This window comes from Ambystoma mexicanum, chromosome 9 (genome assembly GCF_040938575.1).
Source record: "Ambystoma mexicanum isolate Mex_15411 chromosome 9, UKY_AmexF1_1, whole genome shotgun sequence".
Lineage (NCBI taxonomy): Eukaryota > Metazoa > Chordata > Amphibia > Caudata > Ambystomatidae > Ambystoma > Ambystoma mexicanum.
The window spans coordinates 912,725,032-912,740,588 of record NC_090931.1 but is presented as its reverse complement, the minus strand read 5'-3'; the positions used below and the strand labels follow the sequence as shown (position 1 = coordinate 912,740,588).

The 15,557-nt window shown below is 43.2% G+C and overlaps 1 protein-coding gene across 1 annotated transcript in view; it reads right to left on the bottom strand.

Moving 5' to 3' along the window:
* Positions 1 to 212: 212 nt before the first annotated feature.
* Positions 213 to 15,557, bottom strand: part of ITPRID2 (ITPR interacting domain containing 2) — a 289,925-nt gene continuing 274,580 nt past the window's right edge. Inside the window, exons 17-18 of the mRNA XM_069616077.1 lie at positions 3,228 to 3,352; positions 213 to 1,291 (exon numbers count right to left, since the gene is read on the bottom strand). Of these exons, the coding sequence (XP_069472178.1) occupies positions 3,242 to 3,352 (111 nt within the window). The 3' untranslated portion in view covers positions 213 to 1,291; positions 3,228 to 3,241. The remainder of the gene's footprint in view (positions 1,292 to 3,227; positions 3,353 to 15,557) is intronic.

Here is a 15,557-nt window from a genome sequence, read left to right as displayed (position 1 = left end):
ATTGGGGCGGGAGGGTGTTGGGGGACTTGGTGATGGAGACTTTGGAAAATATGACATTACTGAAGTCTACAACCATTGGGGTTGTTCACAGCAGTGAACAAACCTACTTCAGATGCTTGTTGGGAATCATTATGATGGGCGTCACAAACAATAAATCAGCACTTATTGGTTTACAATTTTAAAGAAGCAAAGAAAGAAAAAAGCACAAACCCTTGCAAAATAAATACTTCCATTTTTATTTATGAAATAGGCCTTTGTGTATTTCAAAACACGCTGGTGTGAATTAGAATATATTTTAATATTGAATTGTTGCATTTAAACCTTTCAAAATTAGTTTTTTACAGCATATGAACCGTGTTGAACATGACCTAAATGTAATGGATTTGCATCAACATTCATACTTCTTGTTCCAAGACACACAATTTCTATCTTCTTGGATTGGAAAGTCTCATAACCGTTCAGATTTGTCGCCATAGACAACACGCCTTTTAACAGGGCAGCTAGTAAAATGATACCACAGATGTGAGGATGATAAGCTAACCGGCATTGGTTTTCACAAATACAATACAGCAGAGGTCATCCAGTTCCAGTCACAAGCCCACATTATTTTACAAGTATCAATTTGCAAAATGTAATCTAAATACAGAAAAGACTTTGCCTTAATACATGAGCACATTTCATAATACATTGTTAAATATTGAAAAACAAATGTTTATATTTAGGAAACTAGATTGCTAATTATCAAGAGTACAAAGGTAAGACTTTCAGTGTAAGAACTTTTAGTAGTATTGAGTAAACGTGTGCAAATCCTACACAGCTCATAGTAACTCCTGCTTACAAAGCTGTAACTAACAGTAATTAGAATAGGTCTTTGGTTGTTTCAAGCTCTTAAAGTTAATTATTGCACAGTAGATACCTCATGGAGGTCAGAGTTTAAGAAGCAACACGGAAAACAAGGTAAACTACATGATGGTAATTAAGTAGTGGATTCAAGTTTCACGTTACACCTCCACACAGGCAGAGACCACAGACATACAAATAAATACGAATTATTTCAAACCTCCACAGTTTAGAAAAGTAATACAGTAAGCTTAGCATAAGTGCCCAAATTATATACATGATTAAAAAAAATAGATATTTCTAAAATCAGACATTCTATACAGTAGCCCATCCCAGCAGCATTAGTGTCTCCTGAAGCGTAGGTTGATGTTCGTTTGACATGTTCAGTGTATAACTCTTGCATCCTTGGTTGGTTTAAGCAGTGAAACCGCTTTTACGATTAGGTGCCGACCTTGAGAGAAAAAAGAAAGACGTCAATTATTCCTTTATACCAACAGGCTGAGCATTAAACAACTTCCAACATTTTAAATAATTTTAATTAAGCTTTTATATCACGCTTCATGCTGGAGACCAGCCTCTAAGCGAGATTCGAACCTGTGAGACTCTGCAATGTCTACCAAGACAAATGCATGGGCCGGAGTTATTCTCCTGGCTCTTAAATGTGGGAGCCTCAGCCAACAACTACATCCCACCTTACGCTACTTGAAGCAGGAACGTTATTCTCAACTCTTCTCTACATCCCTGCAGTTGTAAAATCTGTCCTTGCTGCACACAACATTCTCAAGAGCCACGCTCCATAACACCAGGCCAGAATTCCTGTATGCCACTGCCTCCACAAAACCATACAGTCCAGAAACCTCATATGGCAGAAACATCGCTAATGAATAAAAGCCCCTGCATCCCACTCTGACATAGTCCGTTTAGGTTACCCTATGAACCACGTCAACAGAACCACAGCTGAGGCATAGTGTAGCAGTCATGAACAAATCCTTCCTAGAAATGACGCATACAGACCTCTCCTCCACCTGGATTCCAGTTGATGGGAAATGTAAACATCCTCCAGCTCGCCATCCTCAACCCTTCACTTGCATAAAGATTATAGTCTACCATTGCTTGCTGAATTCACTAAAACAAACCCCCCCCCCACTCCTACAGCTGTCTGCCACCCTAATCTATCACTTGCCATCTTTCAATAACGCAGTACTTTCAGGTTTCAAACTTGGCTGACAGCTGAACCAATATCCTCGCTGATAGAATGAAAATTCTGCAGCAACCTCAACCTCCAGATTCTGCCCAGGAAACTCAAAGATTATCCAGCAGGGTAAGGTCACCCTCAATGCCACCACCCACCTGGTGACCTTATCAGACAACCACCTTCTCCCTGCAACAAGCTTCCCCCACACACTTCACCTGGGTCCACTGAAAAAGCTCAGAATACTTCACTGCTTCAACCAATGCCTTGCAGAAGCACTTTGGCTTCTATGCCAACACTTCTCAGAAGTCCACCACCACCCATCGTGTCTTGCCTACAACTATTAAATCCGAAGTGTATTTGAGGAAAAGCACACCTACTCAAAACAAGCCGCGTGTCTGCTTATTTTATATACATTGTACACACTTCAAACACAATTGCTCTTTGGTGCTAGCATCTTAACCAGAGATACAGAATACTCTGTGTTCTTATAATTGAGCCAGGTTCAACAAGGGGACAGTAGACGTGTTATCAAATGTTTGGAAGGACGCTGATGGAGTAGCGGCCGAAAGCCAGCGAACTCCCTGAACTCACGGCAGTAGCAAATGCATACATCAAGGAAGGAGCGCTGCATGTCTCCTTGTGGTGTGAAAGTATTGCAGGGTTATAGGGAGAGAAGAGTAAGCCTGCTGTGAACTGCATGAGGGAATAAGCAGTGCGGAGCTCGATAGCTGCTAGCGAATAACAGAAGAAAATGTATAGTGTTTTGGGGGAAAATAGGAAGCATAATTAGCCAACAATGAACTCAAAGGGAGAGACGGGGAGGGGATAGCAGGTGGGTCCTAGGCCTTCATTTCATCTCCATACAAATACATATGGGATCCTGATGACCCCATGGGTGAGGTCAATGTTGTCCAAGAGGCATAATTTAGCTCTGGCCAACTGCTGAGCACTGCCTTTCCTCCTCCATTCCCCAATTCACAATGTAAGAAACGCATCCAAAATATTGCCAGTAGTGGCTAGTGTAAGCTATAGCTATTGGCCCCATACTGTGCATGGGTAATTGCTACGTGGGTTCAAGAGGATAAGAATAAAGTACTTTTCACAGAATCTTTTGCCCAGATGACAATCTGTACTTTAAAAAGATCAGCATTAACAAAAGGTGATTGAAGAAAATGAATAGGTGTTTACTTACCTCAACCTTCCGCTTCAGAACTTTCCATCATGCTTTCCATCGGCAGACCTCAGCGGGGCAGACACTGCTGCTAAAAGTCCACTGACTATTTCCCTTCTGATATCCCCAACAATGGATTCTTTAATCTGTCAAATAAAATAAACATACTTATCAAATTGCAATGCTTCCTAAACCCATTTTACCAGCTTTATTCAAATTTCACGATAGAACCAAAAGCATATCCCCCTTGTTGTCTGGTGCACCATGGAGTTGAGTGGATAGGTCATCCTTAAGTAGAGAACTGTTGCTTAATATGGGACCAGTTTTAATCCTCCTGGCTCAAGAGGGTGCACGTTTGGGGTTGGAAGTGTATTTAGAGAAATGGCAGAAGGCCATTAAGGAAAGTTTTAAAACAAATTTAGGAGGCACACACTAAAAGAACTAACTTTCTGTAAGAAATCACCTTTTGGGCAATTTTTATTTTTCATGCAGAGTGAGGAAAGGATTGCTACGGATTTAAGTCTTCTGCATTGTAACATTCGTCATCAGCTGTTCCCTTCAGGGGTCACCCACACACTTTTTGGAATGTCTAACAGTACTCAACTAACACACGCTTTGGAGACATTTATTAGTTCATAAAAGTGCATAGCTCTCGACAACTTGTCTCTGTAAGCCACTGTTTTGAAGGTGCATGGTGTATGGATTAGAAAGCGTAATAAAATGTGTTACATTTGTACAACACCTGCATAGAATTTGAATTGACTAAGGAAATTGATTTTTGACTGGTGAAAGTTCTTATGATTGAGGCTGCCTTTGTCAAACAAGTCTTTGATTGTGCTGAGGAGTGCTTCCACCATTCAGGTAGCCCAAAGTATAATTGAGCATTTCCACAAATGGATTCAATAATGAAATGGGTTGGATGTAGGCTAAAAGCACGTCTTAAAATGTTTTGGTGGGGCATTATAAATGCATGGAAGTCAAGCAGCCTGCCCGTATTCCTTCCTCATGGGGGTCCTTTGGGATTTTCTTGACTGAGCAACTAAGGGGCTGCTGCTTCCAGACGAGATTCAAGATCTATGTGCAAAGTTCATACTAATATTTGACAAACACTGGCAAATTTTACAATCCATGCCTTGTCCTGAATAAGGATACCATTAATAACAATAAAAAGGTTGCAGTAATTTAAAGGAAGCATATTAGCAGGTCTTGTATAACCCACACGAACTTGGATGAATAGCATTTCTTTATTTTGTTCTTCAAGCAAGTCTAAAAAAGGTCACATTTCTATTTATCCCATTCCTGGGCTCCCATAAGGATTGATAAACAAATCTGCAGTTACAGTATTTTCAAAGAACAGAAGTACAGATCTTAATTGTGAATTGCTCAGAAATTAGGAGACCTTCCCGATAAGTTCTGTTGATAAAAGGTTTAAATACATTAAAAAAATATCACTCTGTAGAACTTTGTTTGGCTTGGCCAAATCAGCAATGAGGTTTTCTGAGAAATTCATGGGAACTTTTTGACTGCATTTGGTCAGAAATCGTAATTTCTGGCTCACTGGGCCAATCAGAACGTTCATGCTGCCAACTATCAACATAGAAAAGGGATTTAAGACTTATGCCCTTTTCTGCATTGGGTGGATGCCATTTTTCTTTCAAATATGAGCCATTCTTGTGCTGTCACATTGCACCGGATTCTCACAAGACAAAAGAAAAGCCTGGATTGTGCTAGTGGGCCATTACCAGTCAAGCCTGCCCCTTAGTAGAGTGCTTAATGCGACATTAATGAAGGGTACTATTCAGTGCTTGAAGACTTGGCACATGTGCTTCAAAAACCATGGGTTGGATTATACAGATAATCATGAATGCACAGTCCCATGAAATGGTAGCTGAAAGTCATGTTAAGGCACTGTAACTGGGTGATGGTCGCCATGTGGGATATTTTGTTTTGGGTGTACCGGAAGGGGGCACAAAGTCTGCCCCTTAGACCCAGCACTTGTTGGCCCCATGGTCCATCTGTTGACAAGACGTCTTTGCCAAACTTGGTGCCTGTACCCTCCACAAGTGTGGCTAATCTCCTGTTGATCAGCAGTGGTCTATGGGCTAGGGCCCAGGAGGAAGGAATTGTTTGGTCAAGATGTTTCTGGCATTGTTCAAGTGCATCAAAAAGGGAAGCTCCAGTGTGTTTGGCCAATTTAATTTGTACAGTTTCCAGAGGAATACAGGCCCAACCACATTACACGGAGTCCTAAAAGACAGGAGCTCTTTCGTCACAAATGCTTGGTTTCCAACTTCCAACTCCAATTAAAAGTAATTTACAATTTGTTGGAAGTTCTGTTGGCTTGCTCAATGGAACTACATTTCTCAGGAATAAAATCAGCTAATGAAAGATGACAATTGATCTGCAACTATTGATGTTAATAATTGCTAAACCAAAGAGTACTGCTGCAGCATTAGTTTGCTCAATGAACAATGCTTGACAAGTACCATACCACTAACTGCACTTCGATGGAGAGTCCTGTCCAACACCACCGCCAAAGTAAAAATACATTAATGTTTCTTTCCTACGAGACCATATCCTGGGCTGATTCCCTCCCCAGTGTTGTGCTGCATTTTGTGTGTGGTCACATCTTTAACATTATTGGTTTTGAGTCAACCATGTTGCCTTTTAAGTCAACTAGACTGGGAAGCGAAAAGGGAGGATGGATGTTAAAGAAGGCACTTCCCTCTGTGTTCCTAGAATGGTGATAAACTCGGTCTCGCACCTTCAAGAATTTTATTGGCTTAAAACATACTCCCAATTTTAATCTAACTTTACTACTTAAAAATGATTTTTGACTCAAACTGTAAAAAATAGGGAGTAAAATACTCCCATTTCGAAATCTTATCAGGAACTCTTAGTGTAGGCATTTGTATTTACATTGGAAGAAACCAGGATGCCAATATTGATCAGAAAGTTCTTGCAAGAACACATTTACAGATGGCATAGGCGCACCTGATAAGGGTGCCTGTACAATAGCACAGACACGTTAACAATTAGTGAGCCAGTTTATCAGGGTGTGAACAAAGTGGGACAAAGACAAAGGACAAGACAAACCCCCCCAAAAAAAAGTAACATTTACTTAGGGGGCAAGTGTTGCAAACTAAAGGAATACTGTACAAATATACAAAATTATATTATTATGCTGGACTAGAGGTAGTGAAATCCAAAGGACAAGACAAGTGTACCTAGGGCAGAGGTATAGAGGGCAAAGAGCAGAGGTACAAGGACTGATCCTAAGGGGAAGCAGACAGGAAGAGGTGTGTGGTCAGACGTGTGCATGTTCCAGTACATTTTAAAGGAGTGACCTTCCAGGCAGGAGGCAATCTAGGTTAGAGCAGATTTGTGAAACTCAAGGTCTTGCAGAGGGAGTATTGAAGGAGCAGAGACCACGTTTAAAGCGGAAGAGAGGTCCAAAAAATTGATTCTAGAAGAGAGTGAAGTGGTGAGCATCATTCGAGGGCATTCGAGGTGGAAAATAAAAATAGGCCAGGAGGGTGGGAGGAATATTTCCTTACCGGTCAATGTGGCAGGGGCCCTGGACATGACCCTCTGAGATATTATTGAAGTACATCCACAGCGAGAAGAGTTGGAACCAGCTATCATTACCAACATTATTACTACTGTTTGGCATGTTTTTACGAGAGCCAGCCCCCTTTCCATCAAGGGTCTGAGGGAATTTGCCAACAGAGGACACTGTTGTGATCGACCCTAGTGCTCCTTTTTCTAACAGGTTTCAGGATTGCGCTCTCAGAGCTTGCAGGGTGTGCTCCCTGACCAAAGTGTAGGGCATCAGGGCAAACAGGGTGAACAGAAAAAAGACAGGAATTGTGCCAATACTTCTGCCAATACGAAAAACGTGTTGTGAAAAGGTAGTAAACCCAGGCTCATTGGAGAGGGCAACATGGATTGCCCAGGTGCAGATAGTCAGGGTGTGAGTCGTTAGGCTCCCACCTGATAATATTTAACAAGATTTATTGATCTGAGGGAAATCAAGGAGCACATTATCAGGATTAGCCTGGGACAGACGGACGTAATCCACCAACTATTGATGCACAGCAGACTTTTAGGCACTAGAATCCAAGACCTGATCACCAGGCTGGGTCTGGGTTGGGGCTCCTAGGCCTATGAGGAGAAGCAACGGAGATTTGAGGATTATAGCGGGCCATAGCTTGGCCCGGCCCTAAACCCTCGGCCCAATTGACCTGCCTACCTTAACCTCAGGCCAGAGCAAAAGGTCAATTGGGAAGAACTCGTCTGGCCCAATTGCTCAAACCAGAGATTCACCATCCACTGATTGTTTGAGACCCATTATTGAAGTCATCAAGTCCCATGCAGCAAGGAATACTGAAGCATGTAGATCCCAGAGTACCAATTATACTAGGAGGGGTGCAGCTGTCATGAAGGTACCAGAGCCTAAAGGCATCCAAAGGTGAACCTGCCGACTGTGGTAATGCATAATGTTCCTAGGCTGACCCCAAATTCGATTGAAAGTCAAGCATCATTGGCATATATATGCATCTGTTGTATTAGGAGTGTAAAGGGATGTGTCTGCATAATACGGGAGGACATAAGATGTGTGCAAAGGAGGGAGACTGAGGATTTGCACAACAACATCCAGATATTCCTAGTTCATTGTTATTTGGTAGAGGGCCTCCAGCCCATTGATTATAGAACATACCCACCAAAGGGAACAGCAATGCGCCCGAGGGCATATTTACCGGCCCATACGCGGGATCTGAGCAATATTCAGGGTGATTTGGGTGGACACTGGGCTAATGAAGGGCCACCTGCCAAACTTTGCACAACCTCCAGGGGTACCATTGAGAAAAGCGATGCTAGTCCTACTTCTGGAACTGAAGGACTAGAGGAAGTTGATTGACATCTGCCGGGCGGGCCAGCAGAGTATTTAACCATGCCTCTGAATATGCTTTCTTGGAACATTGCAGGCCTCTCGAAACACCTATTTATACCTAGCTGGCTTACTTTCATTAAGCATTGCCAGCTTATATTGTTAAAAGAAACCTGGCCAACAGCTTTAGTAGAACTACAAGGATACCAGATCTTCCAAATTCCCGCTAAAAAAGGCCCCAGAGGCCGTCGAGCGGTGGTTTACTTATTTAGATCGATCCAGCCCTGAATTCGAGGGCAGTACCCCGTTTGACAAAAAATCCAGACTTGCAACATCTTTCTGTTTACACTCAAGATGATCAAAGTATACTAATATTTAATGTTTACAACAGGCCAAACTCTGTATTGCCTGTGACTGAGATTCAGCAACTGGTTTCAACATGGAAGGGCCCCAGCTTACACAGTCAACTTATAGTTGTTGCAGGGGACTTTAACATGCAGCAGAAAACCATCGATAGGCCTCGATGGAATTTGGGATGACAAAGATGAGGCACGGGATATTCCCCCTCTAATGGCTGCCCACCCAAAGAAAACCCAAAAACTAGAAATCAATACTAACAAAATCTTTTTATGACAAGGCATTAAGAGCCTGTAAAGGGTGCACTATTGGTGACCATGCTGCCTGCACGACTTGCATTGCATCTAAGGGATCAATTAGGATTGACTATATTTTTGTATCTGCCAGGGTATGGGGAAACCTTGCTAAATTTGAGATTTTAAATAAGCATGACAGCAATCAGACCACTAGTAGCTGTTTACCCTGTCATCCGTACCCCCACTGACCAAAGACTGCCACTCTACAAATCAGGTCCTATCAGTAACTGGTCACGCCCATAGGGTCATTACATGTGTAAAACAAGTAGACAATGGGGGTCATTCCGAGTTTGGAGGAAGCCATGGTGCTATTAGCACCATAGCTGCCTCCAAACTCAGGTCCGGGTCCGTGGTGTCGGAATGGGGACTTACTGGGACATTCCGACCTATGCGGACCCGTTAAGTCCCCATTTCGAAAACCATTCCCCATTCCCATTTGAGCCCCCATAGGGCTCAATTGGAATGGGGAAGGAGCTAATTGCGGGCCCGTTATTAGCTCCATGGTCCCTTAACGGGTCCCGTTAAGGCCGGCTGGTAAAACCAGCCGGCCCTGGTGGGACCCGCTAAGGGACCTCGTAATAGGTCGGTAGGGGGTTAATGGCACCGGCATCCTTACCGGTGCAGTTAACCCCCTACCTCCAGGGTCGGAAGGACCCCCAATTGCTCCAAACCTGTCCTTTATGAGGTAGCCATATCCTATATTGAGACAATCTGTTACATTGGTGTGGTTTATGGTCATTTGATCTAAAACCATTGCCTCCAAAGCCATTCCATCGACATTTTTCCATCTAAAAAATTTACATCTAAAGCTTTTTTTTTCTTCTTTTTTTGGGGTGTTTCCCCCTAAACCCTCATTTTATACCCTTTAAAATGCACCAGAACAAATGTACCCTTTGCCTCCCAAAAACATGCATTAGATGGGACATTTTTTAGATGGAAAAATTTCAATGGAATGGGTTTCGATGAATTGACTAGATACCCAATGGAGCCTATGTTACTGAGGTTTTCCATTAATTTGGGAAAGTAACTGAAGGAATCCTCCCTCTGAAGGAATCCTCCCTCTAGTCACCTATACCAGACCTTTAGTTAAAAAGAAAGTTCTAGTTGAGGTTGAGTGGTATGACGAGGAGTGCTCCTTAGCTAAACAGGCCTTGGTTGATATCTTGGCTTTGGGACCTTCTGCTGACAGAAATCTTCCATGCATAATTAGTAACCGGCGAGGGACAATGTTACAAGCAAGCTCATTGGCCCTCGCTGGAGCGTAACCTGACAAGGGATCCCTCGCCCCCACAATGTTCCTCCCCTTCTGTCCCCGGCTTGGGGGTGGGGATGGGGGGGTGATGAGGCAGCCACTCCGCCAATGAAGAAGCTCGGAGCGGGGTAATCCCCGCTCCGAGCTGTTCGGGAGAATTCTCATTTCTGTGCCAACAACCTTCAACCTGCTCTTTTGCTGGACTTTAGGGCTTTTTAATTTTCATCCTGGAGTGAGCGAGACCTTTTTCTCACTCCCTCATGTATTTTGATCTGATTTAGATTCTGTATGTCCTTTGTTTTTGGAGTCCGACAAACTCCATAAGTATCTACCTTTTGTATGGTGACACACAGCACCTTCAGTGCAGTGTCACAGAGAAATCCTTCAGATTTCTCAAGGTTTAAATACTGTCTCTTGGGTGAACTACTGTTCCCAAGAGTAGTAAAGTGAAATTGACTTTACTTACCTTTTTCCTAAGTAGGTCCAGCACACCATCTTATGTGTAGCGCTGGGGGTTACTTAGTAGACCCTTTTCCTACTTACTCATGTAACATTTTTTTTAGGTTACCCTCAAAACTTTAAATGGCTGGTGGCAGTGGTATTATTTTTCCTACCATTGTGCATTTCTACCGCGGGCTGAACCCTCAGCTGCACTATAGCATCCATGGGTGACCATTATTTCAAAATGGCCTGGTCTTTTTTCACCATTTCTTGTTAGCAAGGTCTTTCTTGGGTTTTACTCCATATGCCAAACCTGGTCCAACCCCTTTTTTCATTTTGCCTTTGGCAGGTTTCAGTGCTGAACCCGCCTCTGGCTCCAGTGTGTCTGGCAGAGCAGGAAGCGAGTGAGGTGCCCGAGACTCCCTTTGGTTACCTGAATGCACCCAGTGCGGATTGGCTAGCTGGCGGTCCTTACAGGACAGCCACCCTGCTGTGTGTGTGACAGCTAGGCTGTGCATGAATGGGAGGAACTTGCATAAAAGGCGATGCTTCTTGAACTGAAGACAGTCGACCACTGGACGAAACATCCGACAAAGTAATTGTGAAGAGAAGCTTGCTGCATCCCCCTGAACTGTTGACCTCCCCGGTGAAACCCTGCTGCTGTGCTAAAACTGCTTTTCCGAAACTAGAGAAGCTCCAAAGAGGACTGCTTTCCTTGGGTTAGTGGGACCAACTAACCCCAACAACAACTTTGCTGAAGGACCTTCCCCAACTGGCTGTACACTGCTGCTGGAACAGAGTGCCTGGGGTCGAGAAATAAAAAAGGGCTGGGTATTTAAATCCAATTTTGGAGGATCTGTGCCTTCCAGTAACAGTGTTTTGGTTACATCCCCTGTCTCTCTCAGAGAAGATCCTGTGGAACACAATCAAATGCCGTCCTGAGATCCAAAATGTTGGCTCATACTTCATTTTTCTCAGGACAAAAACTGTGGTCTATTGTACCTTTACCACTTGAAGTGTACTAATGATCTCTTTGAGTAGCCCACGTCTAATGCACACTACTGCAACACCCTGTACTCCTCCCTCAAAAACGTCCAATTTCCAAGAACACACTGACGTTTTGCAGCCCAAGGACAAATGTTATGAAAATTGTCCCGTAGTGTATCTAAATTAAGGCCCACTATTGCATTTTAAGAAAAGAAGCCGAAGCACCCCCATAATTGAACTTCATATTCTCTGCATATGCGCTTCCCCACAGCAGAGCTCCAGCTTGCATACAAGCACTCTACATGATTAATCCATGTGCATAAAGCTTTTGATGAATTACAGTGAATTAAAAAGGACAGACAGAAATTGGTCAACTTATTTTAATGAACAGGACGCATTTCAAGGTTTGAATGTTGGGCTTATCATAAAAATACACATTCAATAAAAAGATACTGAACATATCCATGTAACAAAGCAGAAAAACATTAAAAAACTAGGTCAACCGTACAAGGCAACATGGCAAGGATCCCAAAATATCAAAAATCCTTAAAGATTTATTTTGACCTCAATTTCTAGTTTGTTCATTCAGAGAAAGTGGCACAACACCATAAAAAGATACTAAATTTACGATATTCACAAGAATAAAATATGGTGGAATATCAAAGACGTATTCATAAAACCAGACTGAGATGCGATAGCTCAGCATGTTGAGCACTTGCTGCTGCGATCTATGATGTCTGCAGGTCGCAGGTTCGAATACCAGCAAGGCCAACTCAGCCTTTCATCCTTCCTAGGTCGATAAATGAGTACCAACTTCAGTTGGGTTGATTAATATATGCCAATATATTCATTGTAAGCGCTATATAAATTTTAAAAAAATCATATCAAAAATTACATACCTGTAATAGTCTCGGTTGCTTGTATCGGCTTAGATTCACATGCTTTGCATAGGCAGACTTGTAGGTGCAGAGTATTACATGATTTGATTTAGAAAAGTGATGTCAAATGGGTGTTTCTGCAATACTATTGCTAGTGTGATGTACCCATGAACATTCATGTGTCGAAGACCTCAGATTATTTTTCTGACCCAAGGTTGCATGAAAGGACGAGTGAAGTATGAATGTGAGGAATTATGTTGAAAACCCACACTAAAAATCTCTTGTGCATGGTGCCTTCTACTGCAAAAGAGGGGCGGGTGGGTGGTCACATGTTAATCTAAGCAGATACAAGCATCATAAACACGATTACAGGTAAGCCTTCCAGGGTTTGTGGATATGCTTAGAATCTCATTCTATGCATAGACTAGCAAGCAGTACCAGATAAAGGGGACGGGTTTATAGGAACAGAGACAAATACATGCTTTAGCACTGCCGGCGCACCTGTGAGTCACTTCTGGTTTGTGTGTCAACACAATGCTGTGTGAAAGTATGTACCGAACTCCATGTAGCTGCCTTTCAGGTAGTCACTAGTGGCAGGTTTGCAATTAATGCTAGTGTTTCACCTGTACTACATATAGAGTGATCTTAAGGTGTAAAAGGTAGCCTTTTTTCGAGCAAGACTGTTGTATACACTTTATAGTCCATTTAGCAATTTTAGCCTTTGAGACCGGATCCCCTTCTCTTCCAGTGGATAGAGAAAAAAAAAATAAAAGAATTTGTTTTCATTAACATAGTACATGACGTACATGACTGCCCTTCAAATATCTAGCATATGGAGCGCTTTCTCCCCACAGTTTTTTGGATTTTGAAAGAAAGCTGGCAATTTAATGGATTGGTTGGCATGAGACTTAGAAATGTTATTACAATGAGAAGGGAGGATGCATGCTCAAGACCACTTTGTTTTTATGTATGGCGACAAAAGGTTTTGTCACGCATACTCCCATAATAGATGTAATGGCTACAAGGAAAGCAACCTTGCAAGTGAGGTCTTTAAGGCTTGCTTTAGGCATTGGCTCAAAAGGTGGGCCCATGAGCTTAAGACAACATTTAAATCCCAACCAAAGGGTGGGTTAGCAGTTGGAAGATAAATCACCCCTTCCACTAGTGGGGCTTGCCACCATGAAACTTTGCTTTGAGATATTGTACATGCGGTCCATGCACCGAAATGCAACTTTATTAATGAATTAAAAACTAGACCTCAATCTAACAAGTATAGTAGATAATGTACTATACGCGATGGTGAACACTCGATTGGGTTTACATTTGGCTTTCTGCACCATACTCCAAATCATTTCCATTTGTTAACGTAGCAGTGTCTAGTGTTAGGCTTACTTGCTCCTTCTAATATTTCCATGCAGCTAGCTGGTAAATTAAGGAGACTAGCTGGTCGGTTGCCAGATGATGAGGATGCAGGATTAAGCCCAGATTCTGTGACATGTTATACGGTCATGTTAGTTTCAGGGGTGGGTAAATTGACATCTTGAGGAGGTGGTAATACCATGTTTCATGTGCCCACATTGGAGCAATTAGAATTATTATAAAGTGCTCTTGGTGCATTTTGTAGATTGCTCAGTTCAAGAGTGGTGTTGGAGGAAAAGCATATAGTATACAAATATCCCGACCAATTTATCCACAGTGTGTTCCCCTTGAATTCCTTCTGTGGGAACCCAAAGGCATAATCGATGTATTTTGCGTTTTACTTTATTTGGTTGCCCCCAGCGTGTAAACATGTTCGAATGTAGCTCCCACTCATGTTTCCGAGGGTTGATGTGGGTTCCTTCTTAGTGTGTCTGCTAGGCAGTTGTGCTCCCCTGGAACATGTGCCTGGGGATGTATTCCTCTATGGAGACTCAATTTCCAAATCTTCTACAAACACGGTGGGACTCACTTCCTAAGTCTGTCCACACTGGCACAGATGTAAAACATGGCTGTTGTGCGGTATTTAATAGAACATTTTTTGCCATTAAGTGATGTTGGAATACCTGTAGCACTTTGTAAACTGCTAACAATTACAGAATATTGAGGTGTTTCTTTGAAACTAATCGAGAGCACTTTTCTTATGCTGTATGGTGGAGATAGTGGGCTCCCCAACTGGACAGATTCCTCTGTTGTAACGGAGGTCTGTTTGAGGGTTGACAAACCGTTCTCCCCGTAACATTTTCTTTTGTCCACCACTTTAGCACCCGCGCCACTGCTTGCAAAACCTCCTCTAGGTTGTCCCAATTTCCTTTTGCTTGCGGACATTGTTTTGCTAACCATTCTTGCACTGGACGCAATTGTAGTCGTGCATGTGGCACAGTGAAGATGCAGGATGCCATCATATCGAGTAGGCGCATTACCTTTCCGACCTTCATCCAACAACCCTCTCGTTGAAGGGAAAGACAAAGGTGCCTTTTGTGCAAATTACTGCTCACAGGAACTGTTTTTGCTGGCTGGCAAATAGATTTGAATTATTTTCGTTGAGTGAAAACCCCACTTGATGCAATAGATTGTTTTCTGCATACTCTTCTCCTGTTACTAGCCAGACGTCCAGATAAGGGTATACTGGAATACTCTCACTGCATAGGTGTGCTGCTACCACTGCTAGCACTTTTGTGAATACACAAGAGGGTGATGCGATTCCGAAGGGAAGCTCCTTGAATTAGTACCCGGCGAGTCGTTACCAGGCCGGTAATCCCTCCGTCGGGATTCCACTGACTTTGTCCCCGGCGGGGGGGGGGGGGGGGCATCCCCGCTCCGAGCCTCCCCAAGGCTGAGAGGCTACCTTCGCCCCCCGCTGGGGACAGAGGTAAGGCTTTTTTTTTTCTTCCCTCCCTCCTCCCATCTCCCTGCCCTCCCCACCCCACTTAACTTCTATGCCTTGGTCATCCCCGCTCCGAGTATCCACAAGGCTGGAGACTTCCATCGTTCCCCCCCCTCCCCCCCCCAGGGACCCAGGTATGTTTTTTTTTTCTCCTTTTCCCCTCCCTTCCGCCCTCCCAACACCACTTACCTTCTTTTTTTTGGGAGCGGACGCGCTGGAAACGCTTCTGTTCCCAGTGCGTCCGCTCCCGATGGCGGCCATTTTCTTTGAGGTCTTTTTTTTTCCCCGTAACGACGCAGCATTTCGAAAAGAAAAAAAAAAAAAAAAAACAGCTTTTAGTGCCCCCGGTCACGCAGTTTTTGTGGGCCGGGTTACTAATAGCTATA